Source organism: Amblyomma mixtum, chromosome 3 (assembly GCF_055824585.1).
Source record: "Amblyomma mixtum isolate Tamu chromosome 3, ASM5582458v1, whole genome shotgun sequence".
Classification (NCBI taxonomy): domain Eukaryota; kingdom Metazoa; phylum Arthropoda; class Arachnida; order Ixodida; family Ixodidae; genus Amblyomma; species Amblyomma mixtum.
In genome coordinates this window covers 304579987-304602528 of record NC_143014.1, presented here as the reverse complement: position 1 = coordinate 304602528, position 22542 = coordinate 304579987, and the positions used below count along the sequence as shown (strand labels likewise).

Below are 22542 nucleotides of genomic sequence, written 5' to 3'. Positions count from 1 at the left end.
GTCTTCTTCATACGGGGGGGGGGGGGGGGGCAGTATGTACCATGTATTTGACCTGCACAGAAAAGAAAACATACAATAAATTTTGCAACCATAAAGCTTAGTACGATGTAGCCATGGGTTAATTGAGATCTAAAAATGTAAACTGCACAAAAGGCAGGGATAAAGGGAGACGCATGAAAGCAATGCCACAACTGCAGGCTTCAGTTTATTAATGAGAACCAAAATCAGAAAAGATATGCAGGAAAAACAAAACACGTCTTAAATGACAGGTACTTAATCACTCACATATGCTGACATACTCACAAGCACACTGGCTTCTGAGGAAAAAATTCATGCAGTGGCCAATAGAACAAAAACACTGAGGAATGAGAAAAATTCAAAATATTGTGCCCAGCTGCACGGTCAAGCTGTAGGCATTCCTGATGCCACACTAGTGAGATGGTCATGTCAAGAAACAGAAAAACGCGTGCATGAAGTGGAAGCTAAACTAAAAGTGGAACTCAAAGGTGACAAAATGAAATGCAGTATAACAAAGCCTTCCCTCTATTGTCGTGCATTTAGCTCTCGATATTTAGAGTAGTTAAGGTTTCATGCAAACAATATGGCTGTGCTGTCTGATGCCACTGTATGTTTTGTTGCCTATAAAGTGAATTTTCTTTGTAAAAGGGAAGGGTAGGTGATTACTTAAGCGCCAGTGAGTGAGACCACCAACTGTAATTTTCAGTGTGTTCTGCTTTCTCTGGATATATTAACTGTGAATTCATTTCTTATTAGTAAACAGTAGGAAGCTGGTGCCCGTCATGGCATTTCTGGGTGCATTCCATTGTTGCAGCCTTTTGATACAGTTCGATTTCCTGGAGAAAGGCCTGGACATGACACAAAGGCTATGACTATAAATTTTACTGTACCACCCTATCGAAAAATACAACATAAAACAAGCCTGTCGCAAAATGGGACCATGTTGTCTGTAGTGGTGTTGTGTGTCGTGGCGTTGTGTGTCGTGGCGTTGTGTGTCGTGGCATTGTGTGTAGTGGCGTTGTGTGTAGTGGCGTTGTGTGTCGTGGGGTTGTGTGTCGTGGCGTTGTGTGTTGTGGCGTTGTGTGTCGTGGCGTTGTGCGTCGCGGTGCCATGCATTATAGCGTCCTCTGCAGTGTTCTGTTATTACTTCAATGAACAAATTGTCTTGCAGTTTTGTCCTTTCATTAGATATGCTGCCACAGCAGTGCACACGTGCTTCTACAATGTCGCAAGCATAACTGTAATTAACTGAGACATATAAGAATGGCTACTTATTTATAATTTATTTACAGTACAGGCCTCAAAGCTCCTCGGAACCTGCATGAAAAGAAGGAACACAAAACATGAGAACCAAGACTTTAAAAAAAAATACAATTCACACTTATTCATAAATAGGTAGTTCATGCCCCATTTATCAGCAGAGATAATACATATGTATATATCTTTAACTGCGTAATATCTCTCCGGAGTTAAAGCTACTGAATATATACTGCTGAAAAAGACCGCGCATACAAAGGCAAGTCGCTATAAGGTTCAAACATCTGAATTGCCACTCCAAATAACTGAATGCGCTTGTTCCATGTTAGCACTATCTCAGGGCTGCAAAAGAGACTGACGCCACCAGTCAGCCGGCACATGACTGAACCATGGCCCTTTGAAGCTGGTCTGGCTCCTCTGCCTACACATGCCAGCAATACCAGTGCAAAAGCGGGAAATTTGCATGCATGAGAGAGGCAGTGCAAAGTCTGACTGGCTAACACTGAGTGACATGACATCAAGAACCTCTATACAGTAAAACCTCGTTAATTCGAACTCTGTTTATTCGAAATCCCGTGTAATTCGAAGGTTTTCGGCGGTCCCAACAGTTTCCATGCAAAATTTGCCAGATAATTTGAACAGCCAGCGCGCTCCTATCCGGATAATACGTAGGTTTAAACCGTGGCCTCCGTGATTCGCGAAAAGAAAAATGGGTTGCCAGTCTCTGAGGCCAGTATAGTTGAGTTGCCGGAGTGGCAGCCAGGCGGCACTGTAAATCAATTTTTGGTTTCCGGTGGTTTGTTGTGCCTCAGCGATCTGCATAGTCGAGTACTAGTCTCGGAGGCTAGCTTTAGTTGACAAAGCAACAGCCAGGTGCCACTAGGTCACAATGTTTCTGGCTCTGTTTCCGTTGTTTGTCTAGCTCGTGGCAGGCGCTGCTCGTAGCGTTTTGATTGTTCGGTGCCACGATCAAACGTGTTCTGTGTTCAGGCGCATTTATACTCCGACGTAGCGTGCGCGCGCGCGGCACGGCGATGACCGCAGAGGTGTCCGGCGGCTTCGGCGCACTCTGACCGCACCGTGGAGCATGTCTCTATTTCGCGCCGAGCAGGGTTGCCAGCTCCTAATCTCAAAAAATAGCCAAGAAAATGATAAAAGTAGCCAAAAAGTAGCCAGTCTACGGCCACGGTCTCAAAAGTAGCCAGAATTGGCGCCAAGACACCAAACAAACGTCACCAGAGGCAGGAAATTTACAGTTTAAAGACAGGAGGCAACCTATGGGGCAACAGTGCTTGTAAATAACTTGGAAGCATAAGAGGTAATTATGACATGACTTGAAGAGTGACCAGAATAAATCATTTTCTCTGCGGCAGAGGAAATACTTTGCGTTCTTTTGACGCAGTCATAGTTATTAATGCGTGAGCATTAGAGGGGACATGTCGCGATTTCGTGACGGCTAAACAAAGTGAAGCCCTACGTGAAGCCCTTGTGAGTCTTACGTGAAGGCGTACTTGGAACTCTAGGAGTGGAGCCCTGCCTACCAGATTATGAGTACTCTCCCCACCGTGGCTTGTGGAAGTTAAACTACTGGTTGGTTGAGACTGGTTGCTTGGGAAGAGCAACCTGGGCACAAGCCCCACCAATGGCAGCACATGCCATCGCAGGGCAGTGGCGTATTGCTTAACCACTGCACCACGGCGCCAGGAGTGGTAGGGCTCTCAGCGACCAATAAATGTAGAGAATGACCAATTCCACATATCTGGGCATTAACCCATTAATGCTATCTCGTCATGCCCTTAAGACGGAGCTCAAGTCTGATTAAGTCGCCGATCTTTGCAGCCTGCTTGCCGTGAAAATCGAGCCTCGAACCGAAACCGAAGTGAAAACCGAAGTGCCTGCACGACTAATTCGCATTTGGCCTAACCCCGCTAAATTGTTCCCCATTTATCGACAACAAGGCAGGTACAACAGGATAATGGTGTTCATAAATAGCATTTCAAAAGTAGCCAAAAAGTAGCCAAGTAGCCAAGCTCAAATTTTTGTCGCCAAGAGCTCTCAAAAGTAGCCAATTTGGCGCAAAGTAGCCAAACCTGGCAACCCTGGCGCCGAGCGCGCCGAAGCCGCCCACCCAGAATTATAGTGAACTAGAATACTTTCTAGTGGCGCGACCGGTGGCTGCTGGGGCCAGCTCGGCTGAAGCGAGTTGACACTGACGGCCGCCAGGGGCGCTGCTGCGCCTTTTCCTAGCCTCCGGCGCGCGCGTTCACAGCACATGGCAATGCGGTGTGTGATTTAGCTCGCTTCGCGCGCGCGCTGTCACGCAGTTAATTTCACTTTAGCGTTCGTATCTTGCTGTTAAGTAGGGATAGCAGGGAGCAGGAACTATGTAGCATCAGTGTCAGGGAATTTAACGAAGTTATGGCGAAAAGAAGAACTGATTCCCACTGTTTTGCGCCAGGCTGCCGCACCGGCTACCCGGGCGCGCCTAAAGCATCGTTGTTTGCCGCACCAAGAGACGACGAGTTGCGAGGGAAGTGGGAGCGAAACATGCGAAGGGACGACAAGAGCCTCACGGAACTATCAGCAGTGTGTGAGCACCATTTTGAAGCCCACCTTATATTGCGCGACTACGTTCACGTAATCGACGGCGTTGAAGTGCGTATACCCAGAGGCAAGCCGTCGTTAGCTCCCGGTGCCATACCGACGCTGCTGCCTGGGTGTCCAGCCTACCTCTCTGTTAAAACCCCTAAACAGAGGACTGAAAGGAAAAGATCTGCTTGTCAAACAATTCCACCACGAAGCAAGAAGCCGTGTCAGGACGTGAACAGCGCTGACAACGAACATCAAGAGCCGGGAGATCTGGCTGCTACAGAATCCTCGCCTTTCTCGTTTCAGGCGCTCCGTGGACTCGCTCCTTCGCCGAGCTGGTGCCGCTTCGAGGACGAACGTTTCGGGTTAATTTTTGCGACGTCTTCTTTGAAAATGCAAGCAAGGCTTGTGATTACGCATGAGCGAGCTGTGGTTTTCAAGCCTGTCGGAGGCAAAGTTTGTGCTGACATTTATTACCAAGGAGTGATGTGCACAGAAAAAACAGTTGCCTCTGTTGGCGACGCGGCAGCTGTACTGCAGGATGCCGAAGCAACTTGTGTTTGCAAGGGAGCAATGACGGATGATGAATATAGGCAGGTGTTACCGAACTTGACGGTGAAACTTCAGGCAGCAACATGCAGCAACGGACTCTGCGTCTTCAGCATAAAGTGCTCCGGAAACGTCCCGTCCGTTGGTAAGTAATTTTAAGAGACTTTCATGTACAAGTCTCGTATGTATGTATTCTTTATTCCAGCATTTAAACAGTTGCGTTTTCTTTTCATCGACAGGACTTATCTGCCCAGAGTGCAAGTCGCATCGAAAGTTATTGCTGACCCGAAAGTCGAGCTTAAAAGCCCGTGTGTCCAAGAAAGGAGCTCTTGCTCAGCGTCTAAAACTTCAAAGGCAGAAGACAAAACGTTTGAAGACCAGCGCCACTGCATTAAAGGGCCAACTGAAAGCAATGGCAGCTAAAAACAAAGCCATCAATGAGAAAGAATTTGCCTCGAGAATAGAAAGTCTCCCTCCAAAACAGCGTGAAGCAACACTTCACATGTTTAAATCTGCTTCAAGAAAAAGCACAAAAGGCATGCAGTATTCTAACGAATGGGTCCTGGAGTGCCTCATAATGAAAATGAAGAGTGCCAGGCTTTATGAGCACCTGAGGAAGGAAAAGATACTGTCACTCCCGAGTAAAACAACTCTACGCAAATATTTGAAATCCTACAGAACAGGGTTTGGTTTCTGCCCAAAGATCTTCAAAGTCATCAGTGAAAAGACGGCCACAATGGATGAATATGCACGCCACGGTGGAATTATTGTCGATGAGATGAAGCTCTCTCAGCATCTTTCTGTGACAACGGCTGGCCACATAGATGGTTTCGTGGATCTCGGCAAGTTTACATCGACTGAGGACAAACACACACCATGCGATCACGGAATGGTTCTGGTTTTCGTACCGTTTGTTGGAAAATGGACGCAAATTCTTGCAGCATTTGCAACAAGAGGGAACATTTCCGGCAGTACCTTAACGAAGATCATGATTGAAGCCATAATTTTGGCAGAAAAAGCAGGGCTGAAGGTTGACTTCGTAACATCAGACGGAGCAAGTTGGAACCGACGGATGTGGACATTAATGGGCATCAAGGCGTCTTTGGACCACATTAAATGCAGTGCACCACATCCTGTAGACGAGCACCGTCAACTTTTCTTCATATCAGACTTCCCTCACCTCATAAAGTGCCTTCGAAACCGGCTGTTGTGCTTGGATTTCCAAACACCAAAGGGCCAAGTAAGTATTTGCCAAAGCGGCATGCTTAACTGTTTTCTGTAATTTTTGTTCCAGTCATTCTAACTGGCAGTAAATAATTACTGATTTGGCTTACTTGCAGGTGACAATGCGAACTATTCGAAAAGCTGTGGAGCTGGACGGAAGCAATGTTACCCTGCAGGCCATGCATGGCATCACATCCAGCCATACGAACCCTAACAATTTCGAGAAAATGAGAGTCTCCTTGGCGTTCCAGCTCTTCAGTGAAAAAGTAATTCATGGGCTTCAGCTGCAAAAAGCCAAGTTAGAGCCTCTGTGCGGCAGCATAACAGCGACAGTGCACTTTTTTGAGTAAGTATTGCATATCATAGAATGATAACTCCACTACTCCAGGTACAAAGAAAATGCCTTGTTTTGTCAACCTAACCTTCAACCACAGCCTAGATCAAACTGGGACTAGCCTGCCTAACAACAAGTCTCACTTAATACAGTGTGCTATAGTGAACTGGTGCACGATCACACGACTAACTGAACGCTTTATTATTTATGTGTCGTAAATAAGTTAAATAGCTAAGTGTGATTGAAATTGAACATTAACCTTGCTCTTGCAGGATCATTCATGGTGTTATACAAGTCATGACGTCACGCTTTCCAGCTGAAGCACTGCGTCCCAACTCTGCATCGGCCGACAAGTTGAATTCTTTTCTTTCGTTTCTGTCTGAGTGGGAACGCCACACAAATGGGCAGCGGGGCTTTCTAAGCCAGTCCACAGTAACTGGACTGCGTGTAACTCTATGCAGTACCTTGTCGCTGTTGAAGTACTTGACTCAACACATTGGTTTCAAGTATCTAATGACAAGCAGGGTGAGCCAAGACCCCGTGGAACATCTTTTTGGCATCGTCAGACAGTCATCGGGATGCAATACTCATCCTACACCTCAGCAGTTCATTGCAACAGTGAACTGTCTCAGCTTCAGCAATCTTGCACACTCTGTGTCAAGAGGAAACTGCGAGCCTGCTGTTTTAAGTTCACTCTTGAATGCAGATGCTGGTGAGCAGGACACTTGCACTGGGAGGGAGAAACTCATTGACAGATTTCTCGATGCCGGAAACTTGGATGCAGCCGACGCCCTGCTCACAAAAGCTGTGCCTGACCATTCTTCCATTGTTGTGGCATCAAGCGACTGCAGGCTAACCTTTTACATTGCTGGTTACGTCGCGCGAAAATGCGTTCTAAAAACGGGTTGTGAAAGGTGTCTTAACCTTCTTTTGCTCACCAAGGAGGCAGCGGACAATTTAAACATGGCCGAACTTGTCCGTTTAAAGGACAATGGTGGGTTACTTTATCCTTCAAGCAAGTTGTTTAAATTTGTGGCTGACCTCGAAGAGTCATTCACAACCTGCTTTAGCCTTTCAGAGCTGCACTCTGAAAGTGTGCTTGATGTTTTGGACCTTGCTAAGCAAAAGCAGCAAACTGAGCTTGGATGCCCTGAGCACGCTCATACCATAGCTGCAGAAATAACTGCATTTTACCTAACTACTCGTCTGCATTTTTTCACGAAGAGCATTAATCGAGCCAGCGACAGCAAGCGGCAGGCGTCAAAGCACCTTAAATTGAGTAGGTGCTGAACAAGGCAATGGCAGGGAAGTTGTGGATTTTTGCAAACAAGATTTTTTTCTGATCATTTCTGCACTGAAGTCAGTTGTAAATAAAAGCTTCATATGGTGTTCATGTGTACATAGCTGTGACATCAAATTTATAATTATTACTACATCAAAAACATCACCAAAACTCACATCATAGCGGTAAATCGATCATATTTACAAGACCATTGACTTCTCTAAGCCATATATGAGCTCAAAATGCCGCATAAAATTTAGCTTAAACGGTTTACTTCTGAAAGTGTGTGAACAATATGGCTGTGAGTACACACACTAAATGGCATTGCTTTCGGGTCTTGATCTTCAAACCACAGCAATGGTCGCGCAAATAATTTGCTCTGCATGTCATGCTGACCGCTTGTCATTCTGCGATGGTGTTTTGCGCCAAAAAATCACTCTGCAAGTCGGAGTTTAGCAGACGACGCGACAGTAGGAATGTTGTATCCTTGCTTAGGTACGTGGTTTTCGGACGCGTTTCAATAATTAACAAGCCTAGTCACTGTAACTGACAGGCGGAGAACAGCAAGAAGTAATAAATGAGCGATTCTTATTAGTAAATGAGATGAAAAACGCAAGATGACAGACGACCTTTCCAAAATTACGCGAATTCCTGTGCCTATGAAAAGTTGCGGTGGCGCCATCTCATGGCGTCTGTTAGAAAACGGCTCGCCTGCGCCTCGCCGCTCGCGCCACTAGAAAGTATTCTAGTTCACTATACCCAGAATGCACTGCGCACGCCTCCCGCGCCACTCCTCCCCTCTACCCCCTTCGCCACTCGCCTCCTCTCCCAGGCGGCGTGTCGAACGAAGAACGTTCTGCGCTCACGTCGGAGCTCCGCTCCAAGCAGTGCCCCTAATCAAAGGGTGGCAGAAGAGCGAGCGCCCCCCTCCCCTCCCGTAGCCACAAGTAGTAGTCCCGTCGGAGCACCTGGCGTCGCGTCGCCGATCTGACGTATCCGACCACAACCGGCTCTCGCCCGCGCGCCGAGAACGTAACTACCGCGCCAAGCAGTCGTGCATCGATGACTACTTCAAGTGACCGTTTTTCAGGCAAAATAAAGGTGCAGTGTTGATGCAGCCATGTTTCGTACGTTTATTTCTCATTTTTCGTCGATTTTTGGTAATTCGAAAACCCGATTAATTCGATGATTTTTCGCGGTCCGACGGACTTCGAATTAACGAGGTTCTACTGTATTTTTCTTACGTTAACTGCATTAGCTGCACAGAACTAATCGGGACGGACGAACATGTACACCCTGCTGCCATATACATATGTTCAGTGAGTGGGTATCCTGGCTTGGTAAAGCATCTCATTACCTGCTACTGCGACGAGCCCAAAAGCATAACATTTTCAAGATTTTGTGCTGAAACTGCAGTGCAACAAACAGCTCGTTTTACAATGAGTGCTGGGAATAGTCTGCATTGGCTTAATTGCCGAGAGTAAAACATTGTTCTTTAAATGAATTACATAGCGCAGTTGTCCACTGTTGTTTCTTACGTTTCATTTTGTGCACATTTTTGTTTTGACTTCACTGCAGGTTAGGGTTTTAGAAAATTTAAAAGCTGCAGACTCCACAGTGCTTTTTGCAGCTTTGAGTTATGATTTTTTTACCCTTGTGCTTGGGATTGCCAGCAGATTTAGCAGACTTAATGTGAAATTAAGCGGCCAGTTTAATTTACGACTGATATCGGTCGTAACCAATGCATTTTTTCAAAACTTTAGTTTGTGGCACAGTACTTTGCTTTAGCTTTTAACTCATATATTACACCGGTTGCTCCAGGCCAAAGCTCACCTCAACGACGCAAGTCAGCACACTTCTGTGCAAGGTAGCGGCCAAGCATTTTGTGCCGCTTTGCCGCCTCCTCCCCCGTGCAGCCCTTTGACTTGAGGTAGTAGCAGAGCGCCGCTGCAGGGAACAATGTCAAGGCATGTGTAGGTAATAGGAAAAGAGTAAATGTCATTGGGTAGGCTAGAATAATGATGCTCATGCAGCTATGATTATAGCGTAATGGCAATCTGCACCACATCCAAAAACAAAATTGCATCCTTGCAGTTAATAAAACAGTGTTCATTAGATGACTTGCTCATTTGCTTATCAAGTCTTAGAGTGAAATGTGTTAATGTGCTAAATGTACTAATGTGATTTTCAAGCACAGTGACTTAACTGTGGTATAAGTACACTACAGCTAATTGCTGGCATAAACTAAATTGAGCAGTGCCAAGTAGCAGCCTTCACAATATTAACATTCCAATTTTTTATTCACCTATCAAATATATTTCGTTCTCGAAACAACTCAGGCTAAGAAGGGCACCACAGTGGAGGGCTGTAGATTAGTTTACGCCAAACATGCGCTGACATTACACAGCAGACAGAAACTTTTGTATGGCGCATCCATCAAAACACAGCTGCTGCACCTCGGACCAAACCCATAACCTTGTGATGAACAGCCGAACACCATAATCACAGCATGACAGCATCAAAAATATCAGGTGCAAATTACCCTCAGAGTCCGAGTGATCAGCACTAGCTGTTCTATGAATTGATTAGCAGTGGTGACGTTACACATGACGACTGCCACTGCAATGCAGTGACACTCGTTCACTGATGGTGCACTCATTCACTCACAGGCTACTCAGCTGTTTGATCACACTAGCCTGTGAGTGAATAGAATGCACCATGGTATGGGTCAGGACCTCATTTCGAATTTGGTAGACCGAGCTGCTCTTCATCGTTAGGTCCAACCAAGGCAGGCTGGACGTGCCCTTGAGAGTTTTGAACATATTTAGTCTCTGTTGATAAAGATGATGATGTTTTTTAAGATGCAATATATCGTCTGTGGACAAGGAACATCGTGGCACAAGGCGTTTTTCATCTACTTAACATACGCTCTCAAAAACCCATTTCCGAAACACTTCCCTCCAAAGAAGCCGAGCACCAGGCCAGGGGAGAGCTTGAACCCATCGCATCACCGGTGGGATGTACAGTCTTTGTCAAATGTAACCAAACAGCATGGTTTGCTTCTCGCTCGTATAGCAGAGCCTTTATGCCACCCTTAAGGGGGGACGAGGGTCTTAAAACTGACCTTTTTATTTGTGGCTAGAACCTGATGAAATTTTTCACACAGATGTGTGTTTCTCTTCTGATTTCAAAAATGTAGTCATAATTGAGCTTGTGGTCTTAGATCAAAAGTTATCCTAAATTTTAGAGTGTAATTAGGTAATTTCTTACGCAGCTTTAATGAACTTTCTCATTGCATTGTCTGATTTCAAAAATGTAGTCATAATTGAGCTTGTGGTCTTAGATCAAAAGTTATCTTAAATTCTAGAGTGTAATTAGGTAATCTCTTACGCAGCTTTAATGAACTTTCTCATTGCATTTTGTTACTTTTAGTTACATGAATTGATAGCCAGAGGGTTCCCATACCCGATGACATTCTTACTTTTTTTGTTTAAGCCACATATAGCTAGCAATTTACAACTAGCTTAACGAGTTGCTGTGTGAAATACTGCGACCTTTTACTCTCGACTATTATATCAGGACGACTTGCCTTTAGAGAAAAACGAAGAATGTCATCGGGTATGGGAACTCTCTGGCTATCAATTCATGAAACTAAAAGCAACAAAATGCAATGGGAAAGTTCACTAAAGCTGCGTAAGAAATTACCTAATTACATTCTAGACTTTGTAAGATCTAAGACCACCAGCTCAATTATGATTACATATTTGGAATCAGAAGAGAAACACGCATCTGTGTGCGAAATTTCATGATATTCTAGCCATAAATAAAAAAGTTAGTTTTAAGAGACTCGTCCCTCCTTAAATATCAAAAGGACTCAAAAGGTGAGGACAAGGTTTGTGCTTATATTACAGAGATTCAGAGTTTGACGGGGGCACTCAAAAGCAAACCAGTCTGCCTGACTACTTTGGCAAAGATGATACACACAGTCGTACCCTCTTACAACAGCTGCAATTATAATGATGACTTGCTTATTATAAAAGGGCAGGACTACCACGAAAAAGTTCTTGAACCATGGCATTGCGTCTCAGGAACAGTCTCGCACAACGTGCACGTCATTGCAATCGTTTGGGCCAAAAAGGACTACAAATTTTCCAGACACACCAGTTGCTTATTTTGCAACAAAAATAACTGTGCACGATAGAGGAACCCTTTGGTCAGCTATGTATTCCTTCCAACCCTCGTGAAAAACTGCATTACAGCAATGGAATCCCAGTAATTAAAGCCTCATGTCATCACCTTTAAATCACATCACATTACAATGAACAACTCTGGTTGCACTACAAAGCTGAAGTGAACGAGGGTGTGCCATGAACACGCCGCACACATATTACACATTTTAGAAAAGGAACACCACTTTTACATTTATTTCTGATAGCAATGTGGGAAGTCCACTTACTAAGAAATTCGCATACAGTGAATGCAATTCGTGCAACCGTCAGGTTTGTTACCAGCGGGCTCGACTGTGTGTCCTTCTGCTGAGAAACAGAGCGTTAACACCCATTCTAACAAGAAATTGGTTTGGTTTATGGGGTTTAACGTCCCAAAGCAACTCAGGTTATGAGAGACCATAGTGAAGGACTCCAGAAATTTCGACCACTTGCGGTACCTTAACATGCACTGATATCACATAGCACACAGGCCTCTAGAACTTTGCCTCCATCGAAATTCGACCGCCGCGGCTAATACAGCCAGCAATGTAATGAAGTGTGATTATCTATTCAGAACAAAGAAAGATCTTTACTCACAGGACATTCCCATCACCTTGGCAGGCGACAATGGAGGGAAGACTGCAGTCTTTCCTTTAGCGATATTTTTGTTGCACTGGGTGCCAGTGACACTGCGCTTTGCAAGCACCTCGTTGCCCCACAAGGCGACAGCGAGGTGCTTGCAAAATGCAGAGTCACCTGGCAGGCCCATCAACACTGCCCAGGTGTCGCTGCTGACTGCGACACCATCCGCAAGCTGCACCTGCAATTTTAATATGAGAGAGTAGGAGCACATTTTAGTTTTAGTGATAGTGCAGGAACCAAAACCCTTGCTATATGCGCATGTTCAGACAGCATTCAAGGTTGAAGGTTTATTTTTCAGTCAGGTACATGGCTGAGGAGAAGGGAAAAAAAGCCTCAATTGCGGCTTGCCCAAGATCCCAACTCCTATGTTGCTTCAGTAGCGTTGCTTGGGGGAAAAAAGCAGAAAAGAAAAGAAAGGAAAACGAGACATTGCGCAGCAAATACAATGGCCAGCACTTTTGGCTCCTTGCAATACACAAACTATAGGGCCTGACACAAACGATCTAATTACAAATGATTTGTAGGGAATCAACATCTAATCATGGATGAAAACAAAAGCATTTCGCATACTACGCTGTATGCACACGCAGAAACAACACACTAAAGAAACAGATTTCTTAGGTAGTTCACCGTTACAGAGCAAATGGCAGCATTTGTGAACCCAAACTTGTTCAGTAGAGAAGGAAGGAGGTATCATAGAGACTGCAGACCGCAATTAGTTCTCGGACGCGAACGTGCCAGTGTTCATGGTGTCTTGTTATCCGGGGCACTGCGTTCACGCTCAGATTAGTCATATTTCATAAATGATTGGACTGATCGTGAAGCTGTGGTTTATAACACAGCTATAATTCACGACTTAGCATTCAACTTAGTGACTTAGTAGCATTCAGACACGACAGACACCCGCAGTGACTCACAAACATTTCCAAACACATTAAAAAGCTTCAGCAATTTGCTCGCTGTATTGTAATGGTGCCCCTGCCATCGAGTTTCGCTTCTGTCTGCTCGCTCATTTCACGTGCGTACAACTGAGCAATGACGCGGTCGCTGAGTGAAAACTTCATGCCAATGAAGCAGCGGTGTGAATAATTGCGCTTGTCTCTAGCTTACCCGTATAAGAAAAAAGCAATACAAGTGGCTACAGTTCAGATGTGCCCATCACAACACTCACCAGCAATAAACGCTTGCGAAATTCTTAAACTCTGATCGATGATGGCTTCCTTTAGTGAAAAGTAGACAGCGAGACCGCAGGGTTCGTGTGTGCATTTTCGGCAAGTTCGGAGGGGGAATTCACAAGTTTTAGCTAACGCAAATGGCCATCAAGTGTAGTTTCGACACCAGTGATTCGAAATCAGCCACAACTTACATCACAGGACAAGCATGCAAAACAAAGGAAAGTGCCGCTGTGACCTAGACTGCCATGCTTTAGGTGGCCAGCAGCAATTGCCATCGCTTGTGGATCACAAATTAGGCAATTTCAATTACCGCAAAAAACCGCGTATAATACGAACCCGAATATAATATGAGGTGAAGTTTTAGAGACGCGGATTGCGAAAAAAAAGTTTTACCCGCGTATAATACGAGTGACGCAAGCTCATAGAAGACATTTATTCAAAACGCATCCTGCACTTCACTTCAATCACTTTCTTCTTCAGCAGCGCTTTCTTCAGATATTTCTTTGTCCGACAAATCATCTCGAATGTACTCATCTTCCGTGCCATCGAGGGCGTTCGAGATGCCGCACTTCTTGAAAGACCGATGCACAAGATCTTCTGGGATGGCCGCCCACGCGTCCACGATCCATATACACAGCATGGCTGGCAAAGCCTGCTTCAGCTGCCCGGTTGGCGTCACTGCAGGCTCACCTGAGCGCATCCACTCTGTGTAGCACCGCTTGACTGCGTCCTTGAACAGTTTGTTTACACAAACATCAAGGGGCTGTAGTTGTGACGTCATCTCGCCCGGAATCACAACGAGTTCTGTGTTGCAGTCACGTAGCAACCTCTTAACCAAGTCGGCCAAATCGCAGCGAAACACATCCAGCACAAGGATGGACGGCAGAGATAACAGTGCACCTGGTCACCTGCACCACACGGACTTTACCCAGTCCAAGATTAGATCCTCATTCATCCACCCTTTCTCGTGACATCTCACAATGACATTTTTCAGCAGCTCCTCTCCTTTTCGCATTATTTTCTTTCTGAAAATCACCTAAGGGGGGAGCTTGTGGCCATCTGCCGTGCACGATAACATGACTAACTCGCGTCCTCTCGTTGCCAGTGGACTGAACGCTAAATTGTTTAAACTCCTCGTGCACGGTGAGGAGCGATGGCATGTCGAGGTAAACCAGTGTCTGATCGGCATTGCCTATTTGGCCCAACAGAAAGTTCTTCGACTTGCACAAACAAATAACGTGGCGCTGAAAACTCACAAGCAGCTCTTCAAACGCTCAGGCAGTTTCTGTGAAATCGAGGTCCGCCGGCGTAGGGAAAAGCCAGCACGGCACATGTAGCGATGGATCCAGTGCTTGCTCGCTTTGAAGGCAGAGTGCAGTATTCCTTTTTCTTTTGCCAGCTCTCTAGCTTTCGCCTGCATAAGGCCCACGCTCACATCTAGATGCGCGGCTCGCTGTTGCCGTACAAACTCTGTCAGGTCAAGTTCAATCCCTGGGAATGCGCCATTCTTCGGGCCGCGAAAGCTTCATCACGTTCCGCTGCACGTGAAAAGGGCTTCTTGCTGTCGTCGCCATCCATAATTGCTTCCTTCGACAACACCAAACTGCCTCCTGGCTGCACTGTTGCCGATGTTCTCCGCAGCTAAAATCACTTTTCGCTTGAAAGCAGCCAAGTACTGTTTTCGAGACCCTGACATTGTGCTCCCCAAAAAAATATCCACTTCACGAAGCGTGGCTGACATGCGAGCACGTGCATTGTCAACAAGCACATGGCACACCACGAACCCCCAGCGCACCGAAGAGAAGATGACGTGACGTCGTTTGTCGAGAGTAATGAAGCCAAGCCGTAGCCACGCGCCAATAGCAAAGCCAGGCTGTAGCCACGCCACAATAACAAAACCAAAACTTCGAGCAACTTTGAAAATTTTTGTTCGGATCAGCAAATAGTACGAGGCGGAAATTTAGGATGTTAACTACGGGAAAAAAACCTCGTATTATACGCGGGTTTTTACGGTATAGCAAACAGTCACCAAACATGCTTCTGGAGGAGTGAATATCAGATTTAATATCAAGCACTACTCGTATCGGAGAAAGCTGGCACAATTAGCAAGAAGCCCTAATTCTAACAACCCCGCTATCAAGTGCTTCCCAGGTGGGTATCACATGGGCGCTTCCGACCGAGTTGTCACAATGCATAAGCAAGCAAGGGTAAAACCCAGTGCAAAAAAGAGGTTATTTAAAATAAGTAAAGCACAGCTTGTGTTTTATAACATGCAAACGAGCACTAGCTGCTTGTACAGAATGATGTATACAAAAGTATTCGAGTGCATTCCTGGGGAAATTAAAATAAATCCACTGCTTACCTGACCATGTTCATTGCATGTTCCAAAAGATGGGGACAGCTCAGGTGCCATTGCAACAGCTGAAAACACAACGATTATATGTTTGATCATTAGCTCAACATCTCACAAATTATTTGAAAAACAGGAAAACTTGCATCTCCTTACAACCTTACATTTGCAGTTTTCTCAGCAACACTACCACCTTTCCGCATAAAAAAAAGTCCGTAGGGTTCCCAAGAAATAATATATCTCTCTTGCTTAATTCGATATTTCCCTTTAGTGTCACTTAATGAGGTACATCAGATGCAATTAAGAATCATTTACAAACCTATAACATTTCCTTCAGCAATATATCTTAAATAACAGCATATAGGAACATACCCTTGGAAGTGCGAGTACCGGAGCTCTGTGACCGCTGGCTCCCTGAGGTATGTCCAGCTGGAAGAAAAATAACCCACAAAAAAAAAATTCAGGGGACACTTATGCTCCTTCTACCTCAAGGGTATGATGTGGTAAGAGTGAAATAAGTCCCTGCAGTGGCGTGTTTGTTTATCACCTTGCAGACACGGTGTCATTCTCTACTTCACATTCATAGATAATAGGGAGTCTTCATATCAATCCTGGCACAGTGGTGTAACAGATAAGTGCTGCATCACTGCCGCGATGCCACAGTGGCACAGTGGTTATGGCGCTCGGCTGCTGAGCCGAAAGATGCAGGTTCGATCCCAGCCGCGGCGGCCGAATTTCGATGGAGGAGAAATTCCAGAGGCCCGTGTGCTGTGCAATATCAGTGCATGTTAAAGAACCCCGGGTGATCAAAATTTCTCAAGCCCTTCACTACAGTGTCCCCCATAGCCCGAGTCGCTTTCGGATGTTAAACTCCCCTAACCCAAACCCGCACCACTGCAGAAAGAGGAATGCAGCCCGCAGTGGGGCTTGGGAAACCCAGGTCGATCTTCCCAAGCAACTTTTCACTACCAATCAAATTACCAGCCACGGTGGCAGAAAAGAGTGAGCAGAAAATGCACTACGCCCTAGCTGCTGTTGATAAGGCAGAGCACAAGGCTGATCAGAAAATTGCACCTATCCTTTAATGCCATTTTAAGGACAACACAGCAAGCAATGGAAAGGAAAATGATAGGTGTAACGTTAAGTTACAGGAAGAGGGCGGAGTGGGTGAGGGAACAAACGCGGGTTAATGACACTGCAGTCAAATTCAGGAGGAAGAAGTGGGCTTGTGCAGGGCATGTGATGCGAAGGCAAGACAACCACTGGTTCTTAAGAGTAAACGGAATGGATTGCAAGAGAAGGCAAGGGTAGCAGGGGGCGGCAGCAGAAAGTTAGGTGGGCGGATGAGATTAAGAAGACTGTGAAGATAGGGTGGCCGCAGCTGGCGAAGGACAGGGTTAATTGGAGAGACAAGGGAGAGGCCTTTGTCCTGCAGTGGGTGTAGGCAGGCTGATGATGATAAGGGAAACATGTGTATTACACTCAAAAGGTAAGCATAAAGAATGTTGATAAAGCTTACAGCACTGAGCGGCAGCCTGGTGCTGTAGTGGTTGCAGAGGTGCTGCGTGGTCCAGGACATCCACAGTGCTGGCCATTAGATCTGGTGGTAGGACAGAAACATTTTCATTGTATATTAAGTCAATGACTACAGACACAAAAGTACAAAAGTTTGTACAAAATGAATAGCTATGACATACTGCACAGGTAATACACATACAGCGTTCTTTATCCTCTGTGCTGATGTGCCACAATGGATGCATTACATGATTGTCAAGCCGAAAATCCGGGAAATATACCTACCACTTGGGGCTGCAGTTGCATGCACTGGCATGTGTGGAGCTGGGCCCCCACAGCTTGGGAATGAAGCCGGGGCTACCATTGGCTCTGGAGTGGCACAAACAGCTGCTGTCGGCTCTGAGAAGACAAATATTTCAATAGTATCGAGCCAAGCGCTGCAAGCGTTGCAACACAGAGACAACAGTTTGCAAAAAATGGGGCCCAAGACAAGCTGTGCAGGCAATTTAATGCAAGCCATTTACAAAATACAGCCAACAGTAAAATATAGCGAGTTCGATGGAGAAAGACTAAAATTTATGAGTTGGTACATGATCACAGCACATGAAAGAGCAGACAAAATGGACTCAAACGCTGACTACCAACTGAATTTAATGAAGAAACAAAGCTATTTATACATATGCAGTGAAAACGAAAAAAGCAAAACACAGCCAGAACAATTGTGGCAAAAACGTGTGGGATGAGATACCCCACTAACCTGTCACACAAGGTGACAGAAGGCTTGCTGATACATGCTTCACCATTGTTATGAATACAGACAGCCTCCAGCATGTCGTGCGTCAACCTATATCTACTCAGAGAAGGTTGAACGTTTTCTTGCAAGAAGTGCACATGCGCTTCATATACGATTCTTGCCACAATGATTGGCTCCAAAATTCCAGTTACGGAACTTTTTGTTGAACAAGTAGACTCGTAGGTGAATTTGAGCTAAGAAATACCGGCCTAGTGTTAAGCCCCTAAAATTCAAGAAAGAGATACGGGCATTTAAATACCATTATGCGATCACACAGTGTTAGCATTAAGTCTTCTCCTTGGTTGCATAGCTGTGGCTGGCACCTCAGTGCATTAATAAATGAAAGCCCAGCAAAAGTTCAGTGGCATTGGTTGATTGGCCCTACACCTTCCCGGGTTGCCACACGCCTCGTTGTTCCCGTCCAACTGGCTGAAAAGGCCGCTGGGACACAGGACCGCTCTGCCAGCCTCTAAAGCGGTGCCTTGTGCCTCCCCGGCCTGGTGCCGAGCGAGGTGGGGGAATGCCATTGGTGATGGATAGCAAAAGTTCTTTCCTCCTCCTCCTCCTTCTCCCACGGCAATCACTTGCACAACTCTTCGGCCACTTCAGGACCTCCTTCGTCCATGGCCACAACCCACTGGGTTCTTAACTTGACAGCCACCGTTTGGCCTCTCTCTCCTCTCCCTTGCAAGTGGAGAGGGAGACTCTCCTCACTCCACTTTGTCACAAAACGAAGTAAACCCGAACAAAAAGAGAAAACGGACAGCCCTAGATATACATCAACAACAGTAAAATCAACCTACCGTCCAAAGCTGCAGCTGCCTCGTATTCCACCACTGGAGCTGATGCCGCATTGCTTGGCCAGGGTTCGAAGGTGGATGTCAGCTCTGGTAGCAGACCAGAAACAATTTTAAGGGTATTTGTATTGATAGAGTAGTGACACAAACACAGAGCAGTCACCCAAAATGAGGGGTAATGACAAACTGCAGGTAATTTAAAAGGACACTAAGGGGGAATACTAAGCTATGCTAGGCTAGGTTGACAGGTAAGGGCCACATGATAGCAAATGTCATTTTTACTTGAAACAAGGTTTTTGTAAGCCATAAAAATGTATAAACATGAAGTGCACATGACACTACCACACGCACATCCGTGCAACTGCAATAGTAATATGTCTACTCTCCTTTCTACACTTATCCATGCCATTGTGCCGTCAATTGGAAATTATTGCCAAAATACGAAGAAAGCATCGAAAGCATGACCAAGAACATGAACAGTTTCGTAATTAAAAGAGCGCTAAACATAAAGCACAGGGAAAGGCATATGGCAATTGTACACAGCAAGTTCAGAACCACGAACTCTCAATGGAATTCACACTCTATTGTGCTCCGAGGAGGCAGGCCTGCACTTGCACCTTACTGCCGTGAAGGTTGACTCGCAGGCTAGTTTAGTTCCAGTCTACTAACTACGTTTCTGGCCTTTGGAAGTGACACCTCTGACTGGTTGGAGAGCTCCAATGCAAATGAGTCAATGAAACGGTATCACTGTGCCGATTTTTGTGTGGTTTGAATGTGGAAGGGCTTTGAGACTTTCATTTGCAATTTTCTCGGCAATGCATACACCTGTCCGTGTAAAAAACGTTGGCAGCGCTCCCAAGAAATAATCTATCTTGCTTTCTTAATCTGATATTCCCCTTTAGCATCATTTAATGTAAAGCACTTTCAAATACAGGCAACTGCAAAAGAAAAGTGAGACTTAAGGACCCTTTAAGAGTTTCATCGCAAATATTAAGGCCATTGCCACTTGCAGTGGTCAGCTTCCGACATACATGCAGCATTCTTACAGCTCCTGCCATGATCTGCTTGTAACGAATGTACTGGGTGTTCAGCAGGCATGAAAGGAGGGAGCATATATCCGAAGAATAGTAAATAAACTTACCATCTGAGACTGCAGCCACCTCGTTTCCCAGCAGCGGAATTGGTGCTGCACACCTCGAGCAGTGTAGAGATGCAGCTGTCCGTTCTGGTGGCAGGGCAGTAACATTTTAAAGGGCATTAAACCGATAAAGGGGCGACACACACAAGATTTTACATAAAAAAGCAACTGCTGCAACCAATGCAAATGTATACTCCAGCATTCTTGTACACAGATTTTTATACTCATCTCTACCTTTTTCTGAAATGGCTAGTAACAAAGTGCTGAAATTAGCAATGTTGAAAGGCATGTTCCTGTTACAGACTTGGAACTATAATTATAAATGTGGAACCAAGATGACACTTTCCAGATATTTTTTTCTTTTCACACCATAAATTTATTGAATGAAAAAAAAAGACTAGAAAACATAGGTCTTGCTGGAGCCTTATAATTATAGTTTTATTTCTGCAACATAAATAACCTTTGCCCAGTGCTAATTTCAGCATTGTGTTACAAGCCAGTCTAGGGCAAAAGATGGGTTAAAGAATGAAACCAGTAACAGATTCTAGAACCAACTGGTTAATTCGAGCATTTTTTTTGTAACTGCTACAATGCATTATTTCACTTCGTTACATTAATACAGTTTAGGAAATACCATTTCTAATGAAAAATTTATTATTAATTCTGTTAACGTCTCAAATAATCTTAAAGACACACTGAGGACAGGTTGAGGTACGCAAACCATCTCACTGAAAACAGAGCTTTTATACGCTAAAAAAAGATCAAAAAATAAATATCCAGAGTTGCCACCACAGACCGATTTCTCAAGTAATCTGAGTGCGTCAAGGGAGATTTTTTTTCACGGATCCCTGAGGCAGTTACACCGCCACTCACTTCAAAACGGCGGCAAGTAGTACTACTAGGTGTTCGTATCACTAGATTGAATCAAGAGGCGGAAAATTTTTAAAATCAATTTTTTCAGCCATAAATAAGTTTCTTGCTGCCAGACAAACATTAACATACCCTCAAAGGGCCACATAATCAATTTTTACTCAGAAGAATAATTGGGTACAGTTATCCTCAGTGTCCCTATAATTTTGACGTATTAAAAGCCTTGAACAGCATAAACTTATCTTAGACCGACATGGCAGGCACTGTGCTAGAACTTAGGCTGGCTCATTCAGCAGCAGCCAACACCACTGGTTAGGAAAAATCAGTTGCGCAGAGTTTGAACTGGTGCCATTGCATATTAACTCCTGGACAGGCTACAAAGAGAAAGCATTCTGGGCATTTAGCTGGTAATCAGATTTCTGTGCGTTTGACATTTCTACCACATCTGCCACACAATGGCAACAGCCCAGAGCACTAAACTAGGAAACACTAAGGTACTGCATTCTGAAAGGTGTATGGTTTCTCTTGGCATGAGAGACGATTGGTCATTTCGAGTATGGGACAACTATCGTCTGCTGAATCAATATAACACGGTTGTCCTATTCAGCAGAGGAGAAATGTGTTCAAGGCATATATGCATCACGGACAGAAACAGCCACTGCATGGCACAGGATCCATGCTGCGTACAGCACTTATTAGGAAAGGGACCTCGGGGCTTGAGAATAAACTACTAGCTTCAATTCGACATCCTGAATACCATAATGGGGGACCACACTCAGCTTTCAAAGTGCAAGCTAAAACAGGGGATGATTAGTGGATTATAGAAGTGCACAGGCTCCCGCTATGTGCCCAGTTCACTGATGTGATGGCTGTTGAGATTCAGCGTAAAGCATGTATACTGCCAAAGCTGCAAGCGACGCAACTGTTCGAAAAAGCTTGACATTTCCAGCATGTCAGTGATTACGCACCACATTTAGTATACTAAACAATTTTTTGATGCTGTCTTGCACAAAATGCTGCTTATGATACCATGCTGCCATACAAAAACATGTGCATTCAGTTCCAACATGATAATTCACAACTGTAGTAAAAGAACACAATAATGACACAAATAATATTCAGTGCAAATTAGTACTGTTAAGCAAATCCTTTGGAAAAGTGATTTTGCACATACCAGCCTGAAAAATTTTGGCACAGAGTGCCTCTTGCAGGTTTTTGTTCAGTTTTCTCAGGGTAGTCAATTCGGCCTTCATCCAGAGGCTTTCTCGCGTGATTTACATATCAGGTTGTCTTTAATTGTGTCCTCGTTCTCGATGGCCGGAGCAAGCAGCTCCTCTTCAGCCTTGCGCTGCGAAACCGCTTTGGCTGATTTGTCCGATTTTGCCTGGGACATAAGCACCCAGCTTTCAACTAGTACATGCACGCATCCAACACATTACAAGATGCACTGCTTAGTTCGCTGCTACCCTCACATAACCAGACCTTTCACACTTCTAGACAAGAAATTGCAGTAGCCTGTGCAGTGCAATCAGGAGGCAAACATGGGTTCACAAAACTAGTTCCAGATGTCAGTACACTACTTGACAGTACAACTGCTTGGCATGATTTGTGTGCACCAGAGGCTAGTAAAAGAAAAATCCTGTAGTGTAAGTCATAACTGAGTCAGTATACTTCCTCAAGTTAGTGCACAGCAGTTCAAACAATCATAAATATTTTACTTTTGTTTGTACCTAAGTGCACCATACTACCTCATTTGTTTAAATCTGGGGTATCGTTTTGTCCAGATAGCAGTGACTAACGA

General features: G+C 44.9%; 1 protein-coding gene across 1 annotated transcript; it reads right to left on the bottom strand.

Moving 5' to 3' along the window:
• Positions 1–12476: 12476 nt before the first annotated feature.
• Positions 12477–21994, bottom strand: LOC149355448 (uncharacterized). Its single transcript, XM_089576117.1, has 7 exons — positions 21916–21994; positions 19875–19958; positions 18740–18823; positions 17429–17542; positions 17148–17228; positions 15641–15699; positions 12477–12488 (listed from the first exon to the last, which is right to left on the bottom strand). The coding sequence occupies exons 1-7, from the start codon at positions 21992–21994 to the stop codon at positions 12477–12479; spliced, it is 513 nt and encodes a 170-aa protein (XP_089432243.1).
• Between the last annotated feature and the right edge of the window lie 548 nt (positions 21995–22542).